Source organism: Elephantulus edwardii, unplaced genomic scaffold (genome assembly GCF_000299155.1).
Source record: "Elephantulus edwardii isolate Elephantulus edwardi_28Jun2011 unplaced genomic scaffold, EleEdw1.0 scaffold00034, whole genome shotgun sequence".
In the NCBI taxonomy this organism is placed as follows: Eukaryota; Metazoa; Chordata; class Mammalia; order Macroscelidea; family Macroscelididae; genus Elephantulus; species Elephantulus edwardii.
In genome coordinates, this window is record NW_006399784.1 from 76,366 (window position 1) to 103,495 (window position 27,130).

General features: G+C 35.4%; 1 protein-coding gene across 1 annotated transcript in view; it reads right to left on the reverse strand.

Annotated features, from left to right (window-relative positions):
- Nucleotides 1–27,130, reverse strand: part of GBE1 (glucan (1,4-alpha-), branching enzyme 1) — a 480,806-nt gene that overhangs the window by 31,509 nt on the left and 422,167 nt on the right. The window contains exon 15 of the mRNA XM_006884483.1: nucleotides 1,151–1,268. Coding sequence (XP_006884545.1) covers nucleotides 1,151–1,268 — 118 coding nt within the window. The remainder of the gene's footprint in view (nucleotides 1–1,150; nucleotides 1,269–27,130) is intronic.

Genomic DNA, 27,130 nt, shown 5'->3' on the forward strand with positions numbered 1-27,130 from the left:
ACACACACACACACACACACACACACACCCCACTTAGGGCAAAACCTAAGTCTCCCCTGGCCACTGCACTTTCTTCACTGTGTACAATGCAACAATTCCATTTTACTTATCTCTGCTCTTTTCTATTTTCTTCCATGTGTTTATCACATTGATTCTGTCTAGAATATGATAGTTTACAAAGTGAGGTGCTAACACTACTCTGAGAGATAGGCTATAGACAAGGAGGACTAAGGACCAAGGGCATCGACTATATTCTCATATCAGTCTTATACCTACACTTTTGAAAAATGAGTAATTTCATCCAAATCAGAACTTTAATAATTAGACTAAAGTCATGTAGTTGTAAGATGAATACTTTTTGGGCCTCATGACTAAGAAATACACGTTTAATCCAATATCTCTGATGGTTAAAATAATGCAAAATTAAAAACAGAAAAAGAGTAAGAAAAGGTAGTTGATTAAACATTAAAAGAAAAGAAAAAAGATGTTGACTCAAGCATATTCTTCTTTTTTTAACAAAGAATTAAATCAACTAGTCCAAAGCAATATTCTATAATTTGTGATAATACCTCAAAATAAAAATTAGTTATATAATGTTTTCTTCAATAATACAAGGCCAGTAGAGAATTTTACACCTAATATAAATTCAGTCTTTAATTTAGGACATGAAAGAAAAAAATGATACATATTCATATGATTCTTTTAAGGTGTTTTAAATTAAATTTTACTACTTAGCCAGTAATGTAAAAACCTGCTTAATATAACATATTTCAGCTAAAGCAACAATATTAGAAGGGAAAGAAGTGCTTACATAAAGAATAGAAATGTTCCTAATAAAAAGGATCATAAAAACTGCTTTTCCTCTAATTTTTGAGAAATAATTTGTAATCATATAAATATTCTAAATTTCCCATTAGTCCTCTAAATATCATTTACTGTTAGTATTTTAAAAATCCAATTCAGTTTCTAACATATATTTTACCTGACTTTTTTATTCAGTCAGTCTCTTTTAATTTAGCATAATCTCTGTTTTCTACTCATTTTTTCCTCATGCCACTTACCTGGTAGGAAGTGTTTCTTTGAACAAAACATTTTTTTTAAAAAATCAAAGGTCTAAACTTAATGATAATATATTATAAGCTTTACTTACCAAAAGAGAATAGGGACGTCCATTGTGTTCAAATGTTTCAGAAATGAAATCTGTATTGTGGTCCAGTCTTTGGTGCCCTCCATATTTGTCTGCATCTGAATCCAGTACAATTTTGAATGTACAGCTATTAAGGAAGTCACAATTTTTCAGGAATTGAATGGGACATTTTGAAATACATTTGGAGGTAGAAATTTAAAAGTTATTATCCGGAGTATTTTTAAATCATGCCTCTATACCTCTATCTAAAGCTATGGCAGTTTAAACCAGGGCAGGCTGATCTGAATTGACTAATTTCTTCTCTAGTATTTCAGAACTCCTGAAGTCTGAAATCTCTTCTATCCTTCTGTCATAGCTCATCAAGTGGTCTTCCTGCTTGGGACTGAATATGCCTGTTTCCAGAGAATCAACCTTTCTGTTGTGACAACCCATTCAACTTATTAGAAATAGTTCTCTGTTGACTCCCTGCTACCCACAAAGGACTTAAAGAATTCCACTAACTTCTCTAAAGAATAACTTCAAATATTTGAAAATTACAATGCCGTCTCTTCCAAAATCCCAAGGTAAATCCATCTCTATTGAGCTGATTGTAACTCATGGTGACCTTGAAGGAGAAAACACAACCACTGCAACAGATTTCCAAGAAGGCTGCACAACTTTACTGAAAGACACCACCACATCTTTTTCCTAAATAGAAGCTGGTGGGTTTAAACCACTGATCTTCCAGTTAGTAGCCATTCGCCTAAACAGTGTGCCACTTATGTTCTCTGAAACATAATGAAATACATATTATATATAATTCCTGGCAGATCTAGTGATACAATCTGTAGTAAGCTGCATTGGTAACTCAATAGCTGCCCAGGTCCAGTGTTTCAATCCACCAGTGGCTTGAGAGAAAGATGGGTAATGCCTTCTTGTCTCAAGCAATGTAACACTGTCCTTATTTGATAGAGTTTATTAGCTCCCTCCCTATCTCTTAATTCATCAGTCTCAATTAGTTTTTGGTTATTAACATGAAGGATACAGAACTGACCATTGCAAAAGAAAGCACACTTCCTCATTCCCCCAGATACAGACATTGTACTATTATCAACACAGTGATTTTGTAAAACAAGCTCTGGTGGCCTGCTTACTGGTAAGGATTTGTGCTGCCAGCCAAAAGGCACATGGTTCAAATTCATCAGCGACTCCAAGCGACTCCTTTTGGCAAAAAGATGGGCAATATCCTCCCATGTAATTTACAGCCTCTCAAAACCTACTGGTTTGTCAGTTATGAGTTGATTCCAACTCAATGATACAGAGCAACAAGAATAAGAACAACAATTAGTCATACTACAGCAGTATTCACGTTATAATCATGGGCCCTGCAGTCACTTAGCATCTTCTGAAGGGATTTTCTTCTTCTTCTTTCTCATTGTGTTCTTAGCTTTATGAGTATTTATAGTAAAATAAATCATCTTGTTTCTTAGATGCCATCTAGTTGATTCTGACTCATCCAAACAACAGCTTTAAAGTCTGCCTTTTTCCTGTACTATCTTCATTATTTCTGCTGTGCTTAATCATTGTGCCAGTCTATCTCATTAAGAGTCTTCCTTTCTTTTGCTGAACCTCTAATTATGCACATATGTCATTTTCCAAAGACTGGACCCTCCTAGTAACATGCCCAAAATATGTGAGGTGACGTTTCATTAGTCTCACATTTATGTAGCACTCTGGTCATGCTATTATAAAGGTGACAGTGAACGTGTCCTTACATTATTATAATTTCCTGGGAATCTATAGCATAGTAGGCATTATCTGAACAGAAAATTATAATATTATGCATACTTAGGGAGCTCTGGGGGCTTAGTGAGTTGCACTGTCAACCCAAAGGCATGCAATTTGATTTTACCAGCTGTTGCATGGGAGAAAGATAGGCAATCTCCTCTCTTGTGATTTATAGCCTCTGAAAATCTGCTGCAACATCATTGTATGAGTTGGTTCCAACTCAATAGCACATAACAACATGCATATTTAGTATTATATTTAAAAAATTATCATTTTTGATTAATAAAATACAGATGAAAAATATTACTAAATTAATAGGAAGTTTATCCCTTTACATTTCTCAATTAAAAATGGTTATAATATCCACTCGATTCTTATTTTGAAAGATATCATCATAAAAATGGTTAAAATATACATATTTAACACATACAACTTGTAATTGTATAAGAAAATATTATAAAATCAATATAGAAAATTATGAAACATCAATTTAGACATATTTCCATAGTGCTGGAGAAGCATATTGAACATATCACAGACTACCAGTAGAACAAATAAGTCTATCTTGGAGAAGGTAAAACCAAGTCTTTCCTTGATGGCAAGGACTTTGAAGCTCCATCTCACATACTTGGGCATGTGGTTAGGAGGGGCCAGTCCTTGGAAAGGGACATCATGCTTGGAAGGGTGAAGCAACAGTGCAGGAGAGGAAAAATCCTGATGAGATAGATTGAAGGTAACTGGGGCAATAGGGTTAGGTGTGTTGAGTCAATGAGATTGGCTCAGGATAGGGCAGGGTTCAGAGCTATTGGACATAGGATCACTATAAGTCAAGGATGACTCGGTGGCACATAACAACAACAACAACAATAAAATTTAAATGAAAAATTACTGTGGCTGGTGGATTTTTTTAAAATTATGTAATTCTGTTGGGATCAGCTGAAACATACAGATTGTAAAGAATACATTGTCTAAAGAAAATTATTTTCTTCCTTGGATAACATAGACATACTCACTCCAGAAAGCCAAACAATGAAAATACCAGATTAAAAGCAATGTTTGAAAAATATTTTGGTAAATTGCTACTAAACATTATTTAAGTCCAAGAAACTTTACTTTTGAGAAATATTGCTCAGATTTAGAATAGACATCAATTTTTAAGAAGTAATCTGATCAATTTTTTTTCCACATGTTCTCTCACTACCATTCTCTCATTCTCATTGTTTCCAATAAACACACATACAGACATAGCATGAGACAAAGCACCAAACCCCCATACTCATACCTCTTTTGTCATAACTTTCTTTCTACATCACTCACTTATTGCTGCGAAGTTGGAACCGTCATAGAGCTGACCCCTTCATTGGGATTCAGAGGCTGTAAATTGTAAGGAGAGATTGCCTAGTTTTCTTCTCCTGCAGAGCCTCTAGTGGATTCAAATTGCCAAAGGCCTTTGAGTTAACAGTCGAAACAAATACTCATTGCTGTTGTATCAATTCCAGACAACTCTGAATGATCCAAAAGAATAGAATAGAACAATGCCAGGTGGTTTCTAAGGCTATAATCTTTATGGAAAGAAATGAACTCATTTTTCTTCTGTGGGGGGAGCCTTGTTCAAACTGCCAATCATACGTTTAGCAGCTGAAAGCTTTACCTATGGTGCCACAAAAGTTCTAGAACTATATATAGTTCCCAGGGAATTTACTCTAATTTTGTTACACTAACTTTAACTTTACATCTCAATATGGTTTCCAATTCTGTAGCAGGGAGAACAGATTTAGCTGGATATTTCAACAGACACTATTTTGTATATTGCCCTGTCCAATACTCTCCCCGAACCCTGACACAGTGCCTCTGGTAATACTATAAACCAAAACAAGACAGACTGGTAATACTATAAACCAAAACAAGACAGAAAAAAACAACAAGCACCCTGAATTCATTGCCACTGAATTGGTCCTCACTCTCAGTGGCCCTCCATTAGGTTTCCAAAGCTGCAGATCATAAGGAGGGCAACTACTCAGCTTTCTCCCTCAGTGTGGCTAGTGGATTTGAAACACTAGAGACACTGACATCTGGTTTAGCAGTGCAGTTCACTCTAGACTACCAACCTGAGTGCCAATAACATGTTCTCAACAAATCTTTGAGGGTAGTATTTCAGATGAAAACCTTGAAATATAAAAAAGATCAAATTTCATTTACTAATTTTTTAATTAAAATAAAGCAGCATAAATTAAAAAAAAAATCCACTCAGATATAGCCTTGGTTTGCATGCATCTCACCACCTTTAATGGAAGATTGCTGTCATTGTTACGTGCCATTGAATTGGAACCAACTCATAGCTGACCCAAGTAGGTTTGCAGAAGCTGTAAATCACACAGGTGGCAATTGCCCTAGACAAGCATACACACATCTCCAAGATAAACAGAAAGTGATACACAATGAGATGTATGTAGGTCAAAGAGGAAAAGAACAACTAACCGTTTATTTCTATATTTCTTTATAAGAGTGATATTTAGATTTTTGCAAAGAGGTATAATAATAAAAAAAATTATGTCAAGAGAAGAATCAACTGTACAGGGAAATGTCTGATGTCAAGGAGACCAGTCAGGAGACTAACAACAATCTAAGGGATAATGAATGTGAGGTGAATCTAACAGTGAGAATGTCAAAACACAATCTTCATTAGATTACTGGACATACAATTTGGTAATATGAAAAACAAATTGGGGTAAAGAATGAAGAGAAGAAAGAGGTACAGCTAGAGCTAAAGTGCATTAGGCATCTTCTGCGTAGCAAATACTAGGCATTTTGCACATATTATTCCAATTTATACTAGCATACAATTCTACACATAAGAAGGCTCATTGGAAAAAACAAGTGGAAGAGGTGAATTCTTGTGCCCAAAGACAGATAGCTTCAGAGGGAAGTGTACACAACAGTTAAACGTAGGTATGACTACCCTACTCTACAATTAGGAAACTTACTAAAGTAAGAATCAGGCACAGTATTTCTATGCTTACTTTATTACTTAATCCTAAATTTAAGATTCCAAACCTAAAGAGGCCAGCATGAAGACATGAGAAAAACAAATTAAAATAGGATAAAAATGAATCCCACATAGATAAATTATACAAATTTAAATAATTTATTTAATTAAAATTTGAAAACCAATATTAAAGGACAAAACTCTTAGTAGATGCTTAATCTTTATGAATTCTGAATAGATAAGGCTCCAGTGTTTCAAATCCATGAGTCATATTGAGGGAGAAAGATAGGCTGTATCCTCTCTTTATGATTTAGAGCCTTGGAAACCCAGTTGAGGGTCCCTGAGAGCTGGGACCAACTGAGTGGCAGTGAATTCAAGAGGCTTGTTCTTGGTTATTTTTGTTTTGTTTTATAGTCTTACAGAGGTACTCTGTCAGACATGCAGGAGTTGACAGGAGAGAGATATATACAAAAGAGTGCCTGTTGAAATACCCGGCTAAATTTCTTCTTTCTTATTTTGTTCCCAGGACTATTTATTGTTTATTAAATTTATCTAGCAATTTTATATATGAATTCAAAGTATTGAGGTAAAATGGTTTAACTCTCTGAATTTTGGAAAAGAAAGAAGATAAAAAATGGTGGAACTTTTTAAAAAAATAATGTAACTACTTCTTTGAAAAATTAATAGATAAAATAGGTCCCTATTAATTTGGATAGCACCTGAAAATATGATTTCTTCTCATTTTAAAATTCAAGAATGTCCTAAGTTACACACACACACACACACACACACACTCAACAGGTTAAAGTAGATAAGCAATGTTAAGCACTATTTTATAATCTATGTCTTTAAATTTGAACCAAGGAAAAACCGTGTTCTAAAGGAGCCCTGCACTAATAAGATTAAAGAGCAGTAAAGACATGAAGACTCTTAAATTCAATGGCTCTTCAAATACTTCAAAAGCTGCTGTGTTTGCTCAGCCACTTGATAAAGTGTCTGTCCAAAGTATAAGGATTTTGATGTAAGAAGTACTATCATTTATATCATTTTGAACCAACTCATTCTACTCCCACTGATGAAGCTAAGGAAATTTATTATACGGTGCCACCCCTGAGGTTTCAAACTGGATGGCAGGAAAAGGGATTCTTCAGGGACTAGATGACCGTAAACATAGCAAAGCTAGTAAGTTACCATATATCTTCAAATCTAGGGCATTATTGATTTTAAAAGTCATTTTTCATATATCTCTACAAAATAAAATGCACTACTATCATACCAATCCTTTTTAGAGGTATTCCAACCCAAGGCATTTTAAACTGTAAAAACCATGCATACTAGTGTATATATGAATTATAGTCTATGTTATTTTCAGATTTAATTCCTTAATCAGCATACCCAATTATGACTGCAATAATTTCTAGGAGCTGAGTGACTCCAGGGGAGACAAACTGTACTGATTACCAAAGGCAGGAAACACTTGGCATGGAATTCTAAGGATGGCACTTGCTGAAGAATGTGAGCTAACATCTGGTAGGCCAAGAACAGGTGCTCAGAAACAAGAATTTCCTACTTGTAACAGTTTAAAATAACTACCCAGCACAAGGTTTGCCACAATGCTCTACTAACATCTTTCTCTCTTTTATATAGTTAATTAGCTGATTTTTTCTCCCCTTTTCAAGTCATGATCCAGAAATATTAAGGTGAGAACTGTAGCATCTCAAGTAGATTTGTCCTTTTATTTTAAAATTATGCCTTGATTATTGTATTGCATCTTAGAGAGGATCATAAGGTATAACTTCTGGTATTACATGAGTAGTAAAGATCTGTGTTGTGATATTATTTATTCAGAGTGTGTACATGTAAGCAGATGGATTGACTCAGTGATTGGGGTAGGTAGTAGGTGTGTTGGAGACAACAATATTGGCTCAGGATAGAGTAGAGGTCAGAGCTATCGTACATAGGGTGGTTGTGAGTCTGAAGTGACTCGATGGCACACAACAACAACAGTACCATGTGTTTTAGCAGGGAGTGCATGTGTGTGAATGAGTGTGTATGTATCTTATATAGGCATGTTCCCATTTTTGCTTTTATGGTCTATAATATAAACTACTCATAAACGTAAAGCTGTCAAGAAAGAACCAAACCAGACTTTCCATCAGGTTCTTTTTGCATGAGAGGAAAATGTACATCTTTCCTCCTTAGAAGTTGATTTGAAGCACTAGAAATGCATGATTTTTGTGTTAGGAGTGCAGTGCAATTCCCTAAGGATTATAACACCAGAGAGCCTATCACCAAAATGCACTAAGCTTAAAATAAAAACAAATACACTGAAAATGAGTATTTTGTCATAATAATTATTTCTGAAAAATATTAACAACAATGTGACATTTATGAAATTATCTATTTAACTTTCTTCTTACCCTAACCTTGCTTAGTAACAACAAAAAACGATCAAAACCCTCATATATTTATTTACAAAATAAAATTAGAGATTAATATGCAAATGAGAAATTAACTACAGAATGGACTTCAAGTAAACATTACATTATAAGGAATGACAGGTTTTATTTTAAGAGGAGATTTTTTATTGTTTTTTACTGTTGCTATTTCACATGAAAAGTCTGATATCCTTGGAAAAAAGGATATGTGCCTGCCTTTCAGAATGTGAACACTGTCTTCACTAAAAGTTTAAATGACAACCATGTCTACATTTTACTTATTTAACTAAGTGTATAAAAGAGAACACTAAGATTTATTTTATGAAACAGAGTTTTCTTTTTCCTAAAAAGTCACAAAAACACTTAAGGTCATCATGTTAAATATTACAAACTTATGTACTATACAATCAGATAGATAGATAGATAGGTAGGTAGATAGGGTTGATTTGTTTTTTATTTAATAAAATTTTATTTTAATTGCAAGTTCCATGAACATTTACAAAGAAGTTAGATTTTCATTCATTAAACCACACAGGAGGAGAAAACTCACTTTTTCCACAAGGAACAGCTGATGAGTTTGAACTATGTGATATTGGGTTGGCGGTGCCTCTCTTTACCACTATGCCATCAGAGTGATCTATTATCTATCTATCTATCTATCTATCTATCTATCAATCATCTATCTCTGGTGACTTAGTGGTAAAACATTGCACTGCCTACTCTAGGTGTGAGGTATGAACTACCACCTGCTCTGTGGAAATAATACACACACTTACATATAGAGTACACTCTGGTTTTTCTACGGTTTAAATCCACCAGCTGCTCCATGAGAGAAAATGTGCAATCTCCTGTGTTATTAATTACCTCTAAAAACTTGCTGCAGAGTCATCACTTACTTAGCATTTACAACAATTATATAAATAAATTATGCATTGGGAAAATATGCTGTCATGGACCTCTCTAGTATACTGAAAAGCAATGATGTCACCGTAGAGACTAAGGTGCACCTGAACCAGGCAATGGTCTTTGCCATTACTTGCTATGCATCAGAAAGCTGATAATGACTAAAGATTATACAAGAAGAATTGATGTCTTTGAGTTGTGCTGGAGAAGAGTATTGAATATACCATGGACTGTTAAGAGAGCAAACAGGTCTGTTCTGGAGAGGATGAAACCAGGCTGCTCCTTGGAATCAAGAATTTTGAAGCTCCATCTGACATACTGTGGGGATGTTGTAAAGAGAGACCAATTCAGAAGGAAATCATGCTTGGAAGGATGGAGGGACAGCACAAGAGAGGAAGACCTTTAGAGGATGAGATGAATTGATGAATTGACTAGGGTAATGGGGGTAGGTGTGTCAGAGATGATGAAATTAGCTCAGGATAGATCAGGGTTCAGAGCTGTTGTACTTAGGGTCGCTATGAGTCAGAGTCTATTTGGCAGTCAATTACAGCAAACAGCATATATATTTATACACACTTACTTGGCATTTCTCAAGCTGAAAGTATCGACTCAAGTTGCAATATTGAGAGAAGCCATATACAAAATACTGAATGGTTCAGGAAGTTTCAAAAGAAGATGGAACAAATAGAATCACTGTTCCAGAAAGAATTGGTCATCACTGAAAAATTTCAGGACATATTATATGAACAAGAGCCAATGGCAACAAGGGAGGAATGTCAAGCTGCATTGAAGACACTGGCAAAAAATAAAGTCCCAGTAATAGATGGAATGCAGACTGACATGTTTTAACTAACAGATACCCTCATGGATGTGCTCACTAGTTTATGCCAGAACATCTGGCTGGCTGACTGACAGAGATTCATATTTGTTCCCATTCTCAAGAGGGGTGACCAACACAATGTGGAAATTATACAACAATATCTCTATTATCACATACAAGCAACATATTACTGAAGACCATCCAAAATAGCTGAGACAGTAATATTGGCAGGAATCTGATGGAAGTTCAATTTGGAATTGGCACCAAGGCTATTATTGCAAATGTCAAATGGATCTTGGCTGAAAGCAGAGAAGAGCAGAAGAAAGTATACTTGTGTTAATTGACTACACAAAGGTATTTGACTGTGTGGATCACAACAGACTATGACTAAATTGAGAAAAACAGGAATCCCAGAATACTTAATTGCACTCATGCAAAATCTATACCTAAATCAAGACGCTGTTGTCCCAACGGTGCAAGGTAATGTTGCATGGTTTGAAATCAAGAAGGGTATGTGTTAGGGATGTATCCTGTCTCCATACTTGTTCAGTCTGTATGCTGAGCAAATAATTCATGTATTCAGGCTCTTTAAGAACAATATGACATAAGGATCAAAGGAAGACTCATCAACAACCTATATCAAACACTTGCTACAGAAGATCAAACACTACAGGCTTCAATATAGATTGCATTTCAATATCAAGAAAACCAAGGTCCTCATAACTAGGCAATTAGGAAATATGACAGATGGAGGAAAGATTAAAACTTCAATTATTTCATCTTGATTTACTCGAGAATTAATACCCTTGGTACCAGCAGTCAGGAGAGATCAGTAGATATATTGGTATATCTGTTATCAGGGATCTCTCAAAGATACTGAAGAGCAATGATGTCAGTTTGAAGAACAATGTGCACTGGATTCAGGTAATGATCTTTTAAATTACTTGCTATGTACTTGAGATTTGAACAATGAATAGAATGTACAGAGGAAGAACTGATGTCTTTGAATTGTGTGCTGAAGAGTGCTGAACATGTCTTAGAAAAGGGGCAACCAGAGCGCTCTGTGGAGGCAAGGATACTGAAACGTCATCTCTTATATTTGGATATGTTATTAGGAGAGGCTGTTTCTTGGAAAGGGATATCATGCTTGGAAAGGTGGAGGATCAGTGAAAACAGAAGATTTTCCATGAAGTAGATAGACAAAATGATTGCAGCAATTGGCTCGTGTGTGTCAGAAATGGTGAGAATGACACCAGATAGGACAGGATTCAGCTCTGTTGTTTTAAGGATCACTATGAGTTGTATGTGACTTGCTGGTACCTAATAACAACAACAACAATACACATGGAATATTTTTAAAGCTATGGTTCTATTTGGAATGCTGATGGTGCTGTTAACAGACAGGTTAGTGATGAACCTACCACCTGCTTCAAGGGAAGAAAATGAGGCAGTCAGCTTTCATAAGATTTAAAGTCTTGGTAACCTAATCAATCATTAATATCATATACAAGCAAGATCATGCTACAGATTATACAAAAATGACTGGAACAGTACATCAGTAGAGAACTGTCAGATGTGCCAGCTGGGTTTAGAAGAGGCCATGGTACACTAGGGATATTCTAGCCACTGTTAGATGGATCTTCGCTCTAGCCACTGTAAGACGGACCTTAGCTGAAAACAGAGAGCACCAGAGGAATGTCTGTCTTTCATTGACTACACAGAGGCTTTTGACTATGTGGATCACAATAAATCATGGTTAACCTTCAGAAGAAAGGGAATGCCAAAAGATCTGATGGTGATCACTTGAAATCTATACTAGGACCAGTACTTAGCCATTAGAACAGAACAAGCAAACATTACATAGTTTGAAATCAGGAAAGATGTATGCCAGAGATGCATCTTTTCTCCATACATTACATATACACACACTTTTGTATTATATTAATTATATCATATTGTATCAATAAATTAACAGATTTTGTAGGAGGCTGACTCTATGAGGAAGACCATGGCATCAAGATTGGAGGAAGACTTAACAACAACCTGCATTATGCAGATGACACAACCTTGTTTGCTGAAACTGAGGAGAAGCTGGGGCATTTACTTCAGAAGATCAAGGGCTGCAGAATGTCAAGAACTGCAGTCTTCAATGTGAATTGAAGTTCAACATAAAGAAGATAAAGATTCTGACCAGTGAGACAACTGGCAGCACCATGATAGAGAAGAGACTGAGACTGTTAACAATTTCAGCTTGCTTGGTTCCATGATAAACACTTTCTGCACCAGCAGTCAGGAAATCAAAAGATGAATTACACTGGCAACATCTGCTGTTAGGAATTTCTCCAGAGTACTGAAGAGCAACGATGTCAGTATAGAGACTAAGGTATGCCTGATCCAGGCCATGGTCTTTGCAAATGTTTGTTATGCAATCAGATAGCTGGACAATGATAAAGGATGGTAGAAGAAGAATCAATGACTGATTTGTAGTGCTAGAAAAGAGTATTGAACATGCCATGATTTACTAAGAGAACAACCAGGTATGTCCTGGAGAAGGTGAAACTGAGTTGCTCCTTTGAGGCTAGGGTTTTGAAGCTCCATCTCACATACTTTGGGCATGTTGCCAGGAGGGACCAGTCCTTGGAGAAGGACATCATTCTTGGAAGGGTGGAGGGACAGTGCAAGAGAGGAAAATTCTGGATGAGATGGATTGACTCAGTAACTAAGGTAATAGGGGTAGGTGTGTCTGAAACAGTGTAATTGGCTCAGGATACGGCAGGATTCATGTACGTACATAGGGTTGGTATGAGTCACAGGTGACTCGATGGCATATAACAACAACAAACCTAATCACATCAACAACTCAGCTTAGAGCTGATGACTTGGTACTGACTCAGCTGGTCCTTCACTGGGTTCCTGAGGTTGGAAATTGCAAGGGAACTCCCATGGAGCTGCTGGTTGTTTTGAATTGCCAGTGAGGTATGGTCTTTGAGTTAGCAGAACTATAGCCTATGGCCTAGATAATCCAATAAGGACAGTTTTATTATGCCCTGCAGGATTGTTATGAATTAAAAACTCACTTGATGGCAATAAGTGTTTTGTTTGGGTTATAGTTATGACTGAAACTGTAACTAACCTTTTAAACAGAGTCCTTATGACTCAGCTGTTAAGGACTCAGCTGCTATTTAAGTCAGAAGTTTACACCCTCCAGTCCCACACTGGATAAAGATGTGATAGTCTGCCTCTATAGAATGATCATAGCTTCGGAACTCCTATGAGTTCATTGCATTTGGCCTTATGAAGCAAAATTGACTCGATGACATCTAAAACCAACTATAACCTTTAGAAGCAGCTAGTCTAGTTTCACACTTTGCATTTAGGCAAGCAGGCTCATAGAAACATTTGAAACTTGTTATTTTGGAAAACAATCCGAGATTAATGAAGATGTCTTGTTTCTAAGATTCCAGAGGTCTTACACTCATGGCTCACTGATCTTGAGATCATCTTAGCTGGATTTCTATTTTTTCCTTTCAATATGTCTGATCATATGCTGCTCTTTTACAGATACATATAATCTGAAATAATTTCCAGCCAACTCTAATTAGTTTTGTTTTGTTCAAAGTTGCTAATGAAGTTATATACACACTCTGAATAACTTAATTTTAGCACTGATTTACTAGGTAATGACATGCTGAACAACTTGAAAGGTATCTGTTCAACCTGTATAGCAATCCATTCAAGGTGCTCTGAGATGTTCATTTTGGTGTCAAACTCACATATTTGAGTTATAGTGTAAGGTGTTCTTATTTCGTCATCTATAGCAGTCTGGTTTTTAGACTATAAAATAAATTTCTATTCCTGGAAGTTTGCTTCTTTTCTTGTAGATTGCCAAGGAAAACAAAAATATAAAGCAGAAAAGCAGTCAAACAAAGTCAAAGCATGAGAGGCTCAAATGTCATTTTCTACTACATTAATTAATGGATTGCTATGCTTTTTGAAATGCATTTTCATGCAAATTATTAGTTATTATGAGACATGCTTAATGACACACATCAGTAAATAGCAAATCAAATGATAATACAAAATACTGAGTGCTACATATTTCTTTATGCAAATAAGAAACTTATTCTAAATAATTTATTGAATACTCTTGACGATCCTAATTAAAAACTTTCCTTTATCCTGGGGGACTAGAAAACTTTAACTTAAAATGTCACTAATTGTTTCTCACTAACTCAAAATATAAGAATACTGAAAAAAAGAAAATGAGCCTACACTTGTAGCGCAACCTCCCCTTAAAATAGTAGCTATAGAAAATAACAACAAACTTGTAAATCAAATTATATTACAAATCAATAGCAATTATTTACATTGCAAACAAAAAATCCTCACATCACATTTTTATTACTATATTAGCTACATAATTTGGCATATCTTTATTTACAGACACACTTTTATTTCAAATTATAAGACATTTTAGTTTTTTAAAACAATTTATTTTATTAATTTTAATGAACATTTACAGAGATTTTGGATTTCCATTCATTCATTGTTGCACTTTTTTCTCTATTCCTGGCACCCCCGCCCCCCCAGTTCGCTTCTCTCTTTGAAAGCAAAAGATAAGCACCTTCATTGGTATACAATCCCACTGCCCCCTCCGCTGAATGCACTCCACTATGCAACCTCAATTCTGGATTCCTGTGATAACCATAATACCCCATCATATATCGCTTTTAAACTGTTCTCTCCCTCATGTTTCAATGCAGTATACATAATTTATCCAGTTTCTCTCAGTGTTACCCCAACCCTGATATCAGTTCCATTCTACAACAGTGGCACTATGCAGTGTTTGTCTTTTTGTGACTGAGATACTTACCTCAGCATAATGTCCCCCACGGTTCAAATTTACAGTAAAGTAGTCTCTAAGACAAAGAGGCACATAAGCATTCTGAAGCACCTCCTTTTTTGTTTCTTCCGTCTCTCATTGCCATACAGTGGAAACTGACTGATAACTAACTCTTCATTCCCTTTCTGAGGCTGTTAATAGCAAAGGGAGGAGATTTTTCATCTTGGTCTTAAGGAACTGCTGGTGCATTTGAACTGGCTTTGGTTAACAGCACAACTCCCTAAAGATGACACCACTAGAGTCTCCTATACATTTAAATAGTAAGGACAATTAGAAACTTCTGTGCATCAGAAAAACAATGACAATTATGAACAACAAGTAATGATTATTTAAGAGGCTTTGATGGTTCAGTATTTAAGCACCAGACTGTTAACAAAAAAAGGTCAAGAGATTTGAACTCACTAGTCAATTCACAGGTGAAAAGACTATGTCAAATGTCCATGCAGTCAGCCGTACAATCTCTACAAAGTCGTTCTACGCTATCCTACAGTAAGGCTGATGAGTTGGAACTGACTGGATAACAACAGGTTTAGTTTTGTTCTCTAGCATCTGAGATATCTCATGAAAGCAGACAGAGAACAAAGACAGTGCTCTAAACCACTATAAAATGATGTGGGCTTCCATACTATAAAATGATGTGGGCTTCCACAGGCTATAGGGTCTAACAATCCACAATCAAATATCATTTCAGACAATTATCAACAGAGTATCTCCTGAATAAGTTATGTACCTTTACCAAGGCTTTCTCATTGGTAAATCGGCAGAAGTCTGTTATAAAGATTTAGAATACATGGATTTCTTAGCTCAATATTTAACACTAGGAAAATGCTTGAATTATTAGCTGCTGTAGCTTTTATTATTTTAGGTCTTGGATTATTGAAACTATCGTCCCAAGCTGAGATAACTTTAAAGTGGTCTATTTATCCTCTCAATTAATTTTTCACATCTACCTTGGCCTCTTCTTCCTTTGTGGGTTTTGTTTCTATTCCCTTCCTCCCATATCTTTTTTTCTCTTTCATTAGAACCTAAAAACTTTTACAATTATGGTTGAAGTCGTACACTTAAGTTTAACTGAACAGGTCACTGGATGCTTTGAGAACTATATGCCTTTATTAATTTATATTTCTTTTTTTAAAAAGGCAAGTACTATTTAAGTAATTGAAAAATTGAATCTTTTCAATGCAGTTGTAGCATACTACCCTATGTGAAAATTAAATACCTTTCTATATCTTCTTATTCTTACTGATTTTTCATGCCAAAACTAATGTTTTTAATATTTCTCTCATCTCCAATTAAAATACATTGTTAAAGGAATCTCCCCCACCCTCCATAAAGACTACAGGCTTCAGCATGGGTTGCAACTTTGTTATTGCAAGAAAACATAAATCCTCACCACTGGATGGATAAACAAAATCATGATAGAAAATTCTCACCATTGGATAAGCAAAGCCATGATAGATTAAGAAAAGACTGAAATTGTGGATATCTCATCCTACTTGGATCCACAGTTAACATCTTAGCACCACCAGTCTGGACAGCAAGAGATGTACTGAATTGGGAAAGTTTGCAGTCAGAGACCTTCTAATTTACAGAGGAACACTGATGTCAGTTCGAAGACTAAGGTGCACCTGATTTAGGTCACAGTCTTTTTTAATCAATTCCTATGCCTGTGAACCAGGAGTGGCATCCAATTACTAAACCACTTGCCTCCGGAAACTTGGATGAATGACTATGAACTTTGATGAATGACAATGGTTACAGAAAAGCTTCAGGCCTTTTGTTCATAGGGTTGTTATTAGTCATGCTTAAATCGATGTCAATCAACAACAGCAACATGCCTGTGAAAGCTGAACAACACATACGGATGACAGAAGAAGAATTAATGCCTTTGAGTCGTGTTTTGGAGAAGAGTACCAACTATCCCACAGACGGCTCAAGAATAAACAGATAGTCTTAGAAAGATTGATGCTGGAGTGCTCTTTGGAGGCAAAGATGACAAAGCTTTGCCTCAGATACTTTGGGAAGATTGTTAGGAGGGGTTATTTCCTGGAATGGGCCATCATACTTGAATAGGTGATGGGTTGGTAAAAGAGACGAAGACCTTCAACCAGATGTGTTGACAGTTAGATAGAAGATTCTCAACTAGATGGATTGTTGATGTGGTCACCATGAGTGTTACTTAGCTCAACGGTACCTAACAACAACAACAACATATGTGGATGTTTGAACACTCACATTCATAACGGTTCTAATCATTCTTGAGTACATCTACATGGATTGTTCTTATAATTGTTGCTAGGTGTGGCCAAATTGATTATGACACATTGTGACCCTAAGAAAAACAGATTGGAACTTTGGCCCTATCCTGTTCCTTCCATACTATCTTTATCCTTACTCTCTCTAACATGCAGAAGCCCATTTTAATAGACACTTTGCCAATCTGTCTCATTGAGTACCTTTCTCTCCTTCAAAGACCCTTCACCTTTCTCAGCATGATATCTTTCCCCTAGCACGATGACTCTTAGCTATGCTTATATTTGTTACTGGGAGATGAAAGATCTACACTAAATATCCCTTGAATTAGGCAAATGATTGAGAGAGTGTTAAATACACAAATATACATATGCATGCACACACCTTCCTAGAATTTTGGAGTATGTGTATGTTGTATTAGTTGTAATTCTCAGTGGTACGTTAAATCTAATAAAGTAGATTACAATGCTCTTTTTTCTTCCAAAAGTTACACTAGTTTCCTTTTGCCAGTTAGAGGTGTCAAAGAATGATACACAACAGTAAGGAAGCTACCAAGCTATTTGTAGAAACTGTCCAGTGGTACTACTCAAAACAAAATTCACAAATGTTTCCATTATTACAGTCAAATACAGAGGTCATAATTCAGTGAGCAAAACTGGTAGTTTTAAAATCAAATTGTATATAAATTAATTATTCACTTATTCACTATAATTTCACAAACATGAGCTTTATTCAGACTTCATTATTAAAATTCTAAAGTGATGAGAATATCACAAGGGGCAGAGATTGAATGAAATGACTTAGAAAAAAAATCTAGATCTATTTTATATAAGTTATCTGATGCATCCAGAAGACAAAACAGCAAGTTGAACAAATTTTTTATATTCAGCGTTACAGTGATAAGACAATAAATATCTTAAAATGTTTCTAAATAGAAATCTAAAAGGATTTAAACCTTCTTCTGAGTAATATCTGCTATATGTGGCCAAGAGAAATCAGAACTCCTATCTGTAGCCTATGCCAATAAGATGGAGCTAATGTGCATCTCATAATTTTTACTATTAAGAAATATATTGCATTTGACACAGCCATGAGGAGCTCCCTGATTAAAACAAGCTTGGAAGCAGCAGTGGCATCCACATCTGAAACAGCTTGCCTCCAGAAACTATGAACATGGAGAAACGACAAAAATTATACACGTGTTCAGGTCTTTTATTCCTAGGGTCACTATGAGTCATCCACGACTCGACAGCACATAACAACAACAAAGAAGAATATATAAGCAAGGAGCCACCAAACAAGCTGACAGAATCAAACTCTGCTTTTACTTCTCTGGAAAGTGCTCTTTTCTGTGTTATATGGGAAATTTAGTGCAAAACCTCTTTTAATCCACTAATATCCTTTAACACCTATCATGACAGTTTACTAAGTCAGCATTTGAAGCTAAAATATACTTAGGCTTACCTCTGATTTAATAAAAATTTTGAGTGGACTTTTTTTCTCCTTAAAAAGTCACCTTACGCTTTTAATTGACTGTGTTTAATGCCTTAAATTTATTTGTAAATAGGTAAACATATATATATGTATATATATATTTTAGGTGTCAGAGATTAGTGGACTTCAATACTGTAGAAAATAGAGGCATCATTAACTTTTTAAAATAGAAGCAGGGAAATACGTAAAATTATAATTATGGAGACATGCTCTACCTATTTTAATGTAATTTTTACAAAGAGTACTGGATAGCAGGCCCAGTTTTAAATAATTTTTTTTCCCCACTGACTTCAAGAAAACTGTAAGTCTTTCTGGTCTTCATTTTTTTAATTAGGCAACAATATTTTCCTTACCAGAATCACTGATATAATGTAAGGATAATATGAATGGAAGGAAACAAAATAATTTTGGTACTAATTGAGAAATTATCTCCAACACAGACTTCTTCTGTATTTCATAGGAAAGCTAATTATATCTAAACGAAATGAGGTGAACCAGGTGAAAATGCAACTCTTAACAATTCTTAAAAATTCCATGATTCTGTACTGTCAATTATATCTTAACCTCATTAAATATCAAAATATGCACTAGATACATTGCTTTGGTGATCTGGCACAGTCAAGGTGAGGTAAGCACTTACGGAAGGTAAATTATAGCCTATAGTTGTAATTATGAGCTTGTTTGAGTTCCTAAAGAAGAAATGTAGTGAACTGAGATTAGTGAATAAATCACAGGGTATGGAATCGCCAATGGCATAGTTATCACTGAGATTAGTGAATAAATCACAGGGTATGGAATCGCCAATGGCATAGTTATCAGAGGGTGTTATGATGATAACTTAAACGTGGAAATTTTCTGGTGGCTTCAATCCACTGAATCTCCATTGCAGAAAGATTGGTTATCTTGCCTGATGTGATTTAGAGCTTTGAAAACCCACTGGAGAGTCAGCTATGAGAAAGCTTTGATACCATAGCAATGACTGATTGAATGAGGTGAGGAGAAAATAGAAAAGAAAAAAAAAGATGCAGAAGAAAAGGAACCAAAGTATTTTTGCAGGATATAGAGAAAAGGGGACGAGAAAAGGATTTAAGAGGGAACTGTTTTAATTGTTACATATTATTGAGTACGGATCACACAACCTTATGAACAGAGCCTGAACCCTGTTCTAACCTGTGCCATCCTCATAACCTCTGACATACTTGAGCTCATTGCTGCAGTCACTATGTCAACCCATCTGGTTGAGGGTCTTTTCTTTTGCCATTCCTCCACCTTTCCAAGTATATAGCTCCTCTTCAAGGAATAGCTTCTCCTAGCAACATGTTCAAAGGATGTAAGATGAAGTTTTATCATCTTTGCCTCCAATGAGGCCTCTGATTGCACCTTTCCCAAGACATTTCTTGCCTTTTGGCAGTTCCTGGGCTAATCAATACTCTTCTCAAACACTACAGTTCAAAGGCATCAATTCTTCTGTCATCTTTATTCATTGTCCTTAACAGGCAGCAGAAGATGTAATTTCAATACTATAGAAGAAAGAATATTTTTTTGTTTGTGTGTATGTGGTGCACTGGTGAACAGGAAGTAGATAAGAAATCTAAACAAGAAAATCTAAATAACAGGCAGTTTTCTCCCTTTTTATTTCCTTTTATTCTCTTATCCCAGCATATTTTAATAGGATTTATATAATATTAAATGAAAGGTTTTATGTGAAAGCTCTCAGATCATGTTTTCATTGTATAAAGTCTTCATTCATATTAACTATGCTTTTAACTAGAAAAAGAAAAGGTTTATTAAATGAGATAATGAGAGTAAAGTGCTTGGCAGATGCCTGACACCCAGAAATGACTCATAGCTGACCCTCCAGTGGGTTTTAATTGGCCGTTAATGACACGAGGAGGAGAATGCTCATCCTTCTAATAGACAAGTATTCTGAATGTAAATTCTAGTATAATTTCAGATTCTGTAAAAAGATAGTACATTGTATTGACATTATATATATACCTTATCAATTTTTCAAGGTTAATTAAGCAATCATATTAAAGGAAAACAATATAATAATTTTGTGTATTAAACATTTAAATTTAACAACTTCAGATCATAATTCATTTGTCTACCTATTCATCCATTTACCTACCTGTCAATTTATACACCAAACACTTTGCTTTATGTTGCAGGTACCTGATAAACTTTAAATACAACAATATTATTATTGATAATTACAGATAACCTGTTACATTTATAGTTCATGTTGAATAAACTTGCACATAATAAACATTAATAGTCCACATTAACTGTTCTCAATTAAACTGCAAATTACAACAACCCTATAGAACAGGGTAAAACTGGGTTTTCAAGTCAGTAAATCTTTATGGATTCCAACTGCTATGGATTTGCTCTATGCAGTGGCTGCTGGATTTGAATTACTGACCTAGGGTAAACTGTATTCAAACTACTCTCCTAGGGCAAGTAAACCACTGTACCATCAGGGTACAGGATGGGAACAGGATGAATATAACAATATACACTTTTTCTCAAAGATATGAAAGATACAAAACTATCCAACTTTTGCTTTTGTTATGTACCCTCTAACAGAAAAGAACCCACAGTCGACCCTCTGAAGGGTTTTCAGAGGCAGGTAATTGCACGAGAGGAGATTGCCCATCCTCCCATGAAGCATCTGGTGGATTCAAATAGCGTGCGTTTGGGATTGCAGTGCAGCTTCTTGCCACTAGGCTACCCTATCTTTTATTAAAGGTTTATAATAATGATGCTTTTCAATCAATTGGTAAGAGGGATCATCCCTGTTGGATCAAATACCAAATTATTAATGATTCTATTATTAAGTAGGTATGTACTATTTTTAAAGGTCACAATACTAAAATCAGATTTTTTTTTCCTTTCAGAAAGATTACTGGACAAATTTCTGGAATCAGAAGATATTATCACTATGAAGCTGAGAAAGCGTTATTGTTGTATGGTGCTGTTGAGCCAACTGCAACTCATAGCAACTTTATGTACAATAGAATAAACTTCCCTAGTCTCTTGCTATCATCACATTATTGTTGCATAAAAGTCCATCACTTCAGTGATTGTTAACTCATATCCTTGAAGGACATCTTTTTTTTTTTTTTTTTTTTTTGCGAAGCATTAAGCTTTTTATCCAGGGACTGATAACTGCTAATACTATGTTCAATATATGTGAAACAAAGTCTTACTATCTTCATTTCTAAGGATCATTCTGGCTAAATTTCTTCTGATATAGATTTGTTTGCTTTTCTTGAAGTCCATATATTAAACAGCCTTTGAACATAATCCTTTTGCATTGTTCAAGTGTCTTATGCATGCGATTATTAACAATACTGTGGCTTAAATCAAATTTATATTAGTCCTCCAAGTATGTTCTTCTTAAAAAGGTTGTTGGCACAAGATTTGTTCAATACAACATGTTGCTTTATTTCTTGATTCCCACGTCAATGAAGGTTGACTATATTATTGTTGTCAGGAGCTATGAAGCCAAACATGACTCACAGTTTCCCTATGAGCAACAGATCTGAACTCTCTCCTATCCTGTTCCAACTTCACAATCTCTGACACACTTGATCTATTGCTATATTTACTGTGTCAATCCACTCGGTTGAGGGTCTTCCTCTCTACCATTTCTCCACCTTTCCAAACAGGATATCTTCTCCAAGGAATAGCCTCTCCTAGCAATAAACACAAAGTCTGTGAGACAAAGCTTTGCCATCTTTGCCTCTAAGGAATACTTGGATCCACAATCAATACACTTGGTATTAGCTTTCAGAAGATCAGGAGACCTATTAAACTGGGAAAATATACAATCAGGAACCTCTCCAAGTTACAGAGAAGCAATTATGTTAGTTTGAGGACGAAGGTCCACCTGACTCAGATCATGGTCTTCTCAACCACCTGCTAAGCATCTGAGATCTAGAAAGTGACTAAGGGTGACCGAAGAAAAAAAATTATGCCTTTCAGTTGGAGGAGTGTACGTCTTGAAGGAATTGCAGCCAGGATACTTGAATTATTTGCTCAGGATACAGCTTGAATAGGTATGGAGAAAGAATACAACCCTGACATACACCTTTCTTACTTTTAAACCATGTAGTGTTCCCCAACTCTTTTCACACAACAGCTTCTTGATCCAGGTACGGGTTTTTCCAATGAGCACAATTAAGTGTTCTGGGATTCTAATTTTTCTCAATGTTAGTCATAACTCGTATTATCCATCTGTCAAATGTCTTTGTTTAGTCAATAAATCACAAGTATGCATTCTTCTCTGCTCTCAGCCAGGATCCATATGACAGTGTCAGTGATATACAGAGTGCTACAACCTCTTCTAAATCCAGATTTAACTTCAGACAGTTTGATGTCTATGTACTGTTGTAGATCTCATTTAATAATCTTGAGCAATATTTTGCTTACATACAATAATAATATTGTCTGATAGTTTCCACATTCTGTTGGATCATCAATCTTGGAAAAAGGCGATATATATTGATCTTTTCCAGTGAGTTGGCCACGCAGCTGTCCTACAAATTTCCTGACAGAGACGGGGAGCACATGTTGACTATGGACCTAATTAAAATAAAATCCTTGACAACTCCATTTTCCCCCCTTCTTTTGCCCATTCTCCTCTCACAGAGCAGGTGGTGGCTTTGAACAACATGCCTTCAGGTTTGCAGCTAAAATCCACCTGGCTCCAGCAAAGATATGCCTAATTCCATGCCCTCCCCCAGCTGCAGCCATTTTTTTAAATGTATCTTCACCAATATCATACATTTGTGTGGTAGGATAATTTAAATTTTCCACATTATGTTGTCCTAACTTTCTTTAGATGACATTATAAATGGGTATCTCCAAATTGGTATGCCAGGGAGCTGTTCCCAAAAGTATGGTGTTTATGAATTACTATTAGCATTTCATCTATATTGGTATCCCAGCAATTACTGGAGGCCCACTTTTGCCAATGCCTTCAGTGCAGCTTGGACTTCATCCTTCAAGAGCATGACTTCTTTTTCTTTTAGTGAGAAAAGTACTTCTTTAAAATAAATTTTTTATTTTATACTGGTTTATTTTTCACACTAGATCTTTCCCCTTTCCTTTACCCACCTCTCCCTCTACCCATCAAATTGTGTGACCCTATGATTAATCCCCTCCTATCCTCACCCCTCTGCATCCCCTTGGATCCTCCTACATGTTCTACAATAATCCTCCTACATGTTCTACAATAATGGTCTTATACAGAACTTGTCCTTATGAGACCAAGTTAGTTCAGTTAGCATAATGCTCTCCAATACCTCCCAAGTCAGGAAATAATTTACAAAATCATAGCTCCCGCATGCTGCAAAGTAGTCCATTGAGTGAACGTACCATGGTTTCTCAATCCATTTCATTGTGATTGGGTATCTGGGCTTTTTCCATGTTCTTGTGATGGTGAATAATGCTGTTATGAACATTGGTGTACACATCTCCGTTTGTGCCTCAGTTCTCATTTTCTCAGGGCAGAGTTAAGTAATGGGACAGATGGGACAAATGGAATTTCTATGTTCAGCTTTTTTGAGAAAGCACCAAACTGCCTTCTAGAGTTGTTGTACCATTTTACAATCCCACCAAAAATGTGTAAGAGTTCCTATCTCACCGTATCCTCTCCAACATGTATTACTATTTATTACTTGCCCTATTATACTTTGCCCCTGTTAATGGAGTGACACAGTACCTCACTGTGGTTTTGATTTTCATCTCTCCTTTTGCCAATGATTTGGAACACTTCTTCATCTGAATGTCGTCTTCTGTGTAAAGTCTTCCCATGTGTCTTGCACATTTGTAATTGGATTATCAGTCTTTTCCTTTTGGAAACCAGGATAATTCTGTAAACTTTTGCTATGAGACCATTGTTTGAGATGGTATTGTCAAATGTTTGTTCCCAGTCAGTAGGTTTTCTTTTCACCCTGTTTGAAAACATTTTTTGATGTACACAGGGATTTAACCTTTAGAATGTCCCATTTATCGATTATGTCTTCTTCAGATTGTGCATTTCTGGCTGTGCTTGGCAGTCTCTTTATACCATAGATTAGGCCTAAGCTTGAACCCTATTTGTCTCTTATGAGCTTTATGGTTTTGGGCTTTACTCCCAGATCTTTGATTCACCTTGAGTTGATTTTTATGTATAATGTGAGATGTGGATCCTGTTTCAGCTTTTTGCAGGTAGCAGTTCAGTTTTGCTAACATTTATCGAAGAGGTTGTCATTTTTCCACTTGACAGGTTTTATTTTTCTGTCCAATATCAGTTGACCATAGATAGATGGGTCCATTTCTGGGTTCTCAGTTCTGTTTCATTGGTCTAAATGAAGAGCATGACTTCTTTATAATATAGTACCTCCTGACATGATTAAAAGAAAACTTTTTTTGTGTGTGTGCATGCAGTGACTCTATGCATTTCTTACATCTTTCATTTTTGAAGATTCTTATTTTGCCCATAAAACCCTTAAGTATTGTAATGGGAAGCATTAGTTTTGTTTTTTTGTTTGTTTGCTTGTTTTTTTGGGGGGAAGATTCCCTCACATTCAGTTCTTTTGGCTTGGAAAATGTCATATGTGTGCTTCTCTTTTAATTCCATATTTTCATACATTCAAATATTTTTGTTTGTCTTCTAAAGCCTCAGTTTGAAATCTCCTGTTCAGTTCATTTACTTTATCATTTAACCTGTTTTTAAGCCATACATTCTAGGACAAGTATCTTCTAGAATAGAGTTTATTCTAGAAACCAAATATTCTTTCTACAGCTTGTAAAAAAATGGCTGCTCAGTATGTCAGGGTACTCTGATGCCTACAAAAACCAAACAGACACACTAAAAATAAAATTGAAAACAGTCATACCCCATAAGGACTTGCTCATTATTACTATTGCCTATAGTCTTATGGATATATATTAAACCAATGTGAGAGTGTTCTAGAAATTGCAATAATTTTAATTATGCAAAGCATTTCTCTTAATTTGTGATCCTTTCAAATTCCTAGGTAGATAAAGATAACTAAATCATAGCCTTTTTATTACCAGAAGAGGTGGGGGTGTTGTTAATCATTGTCATTGAATCACAGGAATCCTTTTAACAACGAAAAATTACCAACAGAGTTTCTAAGCAGTGTCTAAATGTATTACTGCCATCTTAAAATTAAAGGGGCTAACATATGCAATTTTTATTCATCCATTTTGAAGCTACAGATACAAAAGGAGGACCAATGCCCAATATAAAAACTTGTGTATGTCTATATGCTTTGTTCATGTAAAGAATATCATTAAGTTGCAGAATCCATTAAATGGACATATGCACATGTGCATATACACACACACATATCCCCACCATGCCATAAAAGAAAAAAAAAACAAATGGAAAAAAAAAACCCATGCATTTGTTGAAAAGACACTGTGTGTATCTCTTACGACAGTACATTATATATAGTTTTCTACCAGAACATTTATTATCTGAAAAAAAATAGAAAGTTGAGATGCTATAATTTCTTCAGCCTAGAAATTAACCTTTAAATAGAAAATCTTGATAGACTGTGGCATTTAACTAATCCTAAATGACTTCCTTTGTTTTTATTTGTTGCATAAAACATAGTTTCTAATAAACACAGTGTTACATAACTATACTTCAAAGGCTCTGTAAACTAAGTAACTCAAAGTAGCATCTCTGCCTTCAGCAATCACACTCCAGTGAATCACTCCAGTGACCTTATTTGCTCATTAGAAGCACTGTGTACAGGTTGCAAATGTCAGAGTCTGAATTTACATTTTAAAAAGTACACCTTACAACAGTTTAATGAAAATACTTTAAACATCTCAGGTCAAATCCAACTGTTTACTCATCTGTTCCCTTAGCTTTAAATATTTCTGGCCTATATTCACATAGTCTTCACAAGCCATACTTGATGATAGCTCCTTTTAACATCTTAATATTGTAACAGTTTGAGATGCCATTTGGCAAGGGAGCTGTTATTACACCACTACTCCCACCCCTCACCTCAACAGCAAACTGACAAATAATTTAAAAACATTTCATTTTAATGTTTTTATAGTTTCATAAAGATACATATTTGTATATACTAAAGTATATATCTTATAAAGGAACCGTGAAATTTGAAAGTGTACAATGTATATTCCACAGCAAACTTAAATTTATGCTACTCATATCTATTTGAGCCCTAGAAACATTAGACTTTGACTATGGAATCATAATACATTTAAATTCTATTATCAAATACCTGCATATGCATGTCTTTGTTACCATTTAAAGGAGGCTTTCTTTTTGAAAGGAAAAGAATTTTGGGGAAGAATTTATAAGAGGGAATGGTGGTGGCTAGTTGACTAGAGGAGAGCCTACATGAATTTATCCACAATTTTC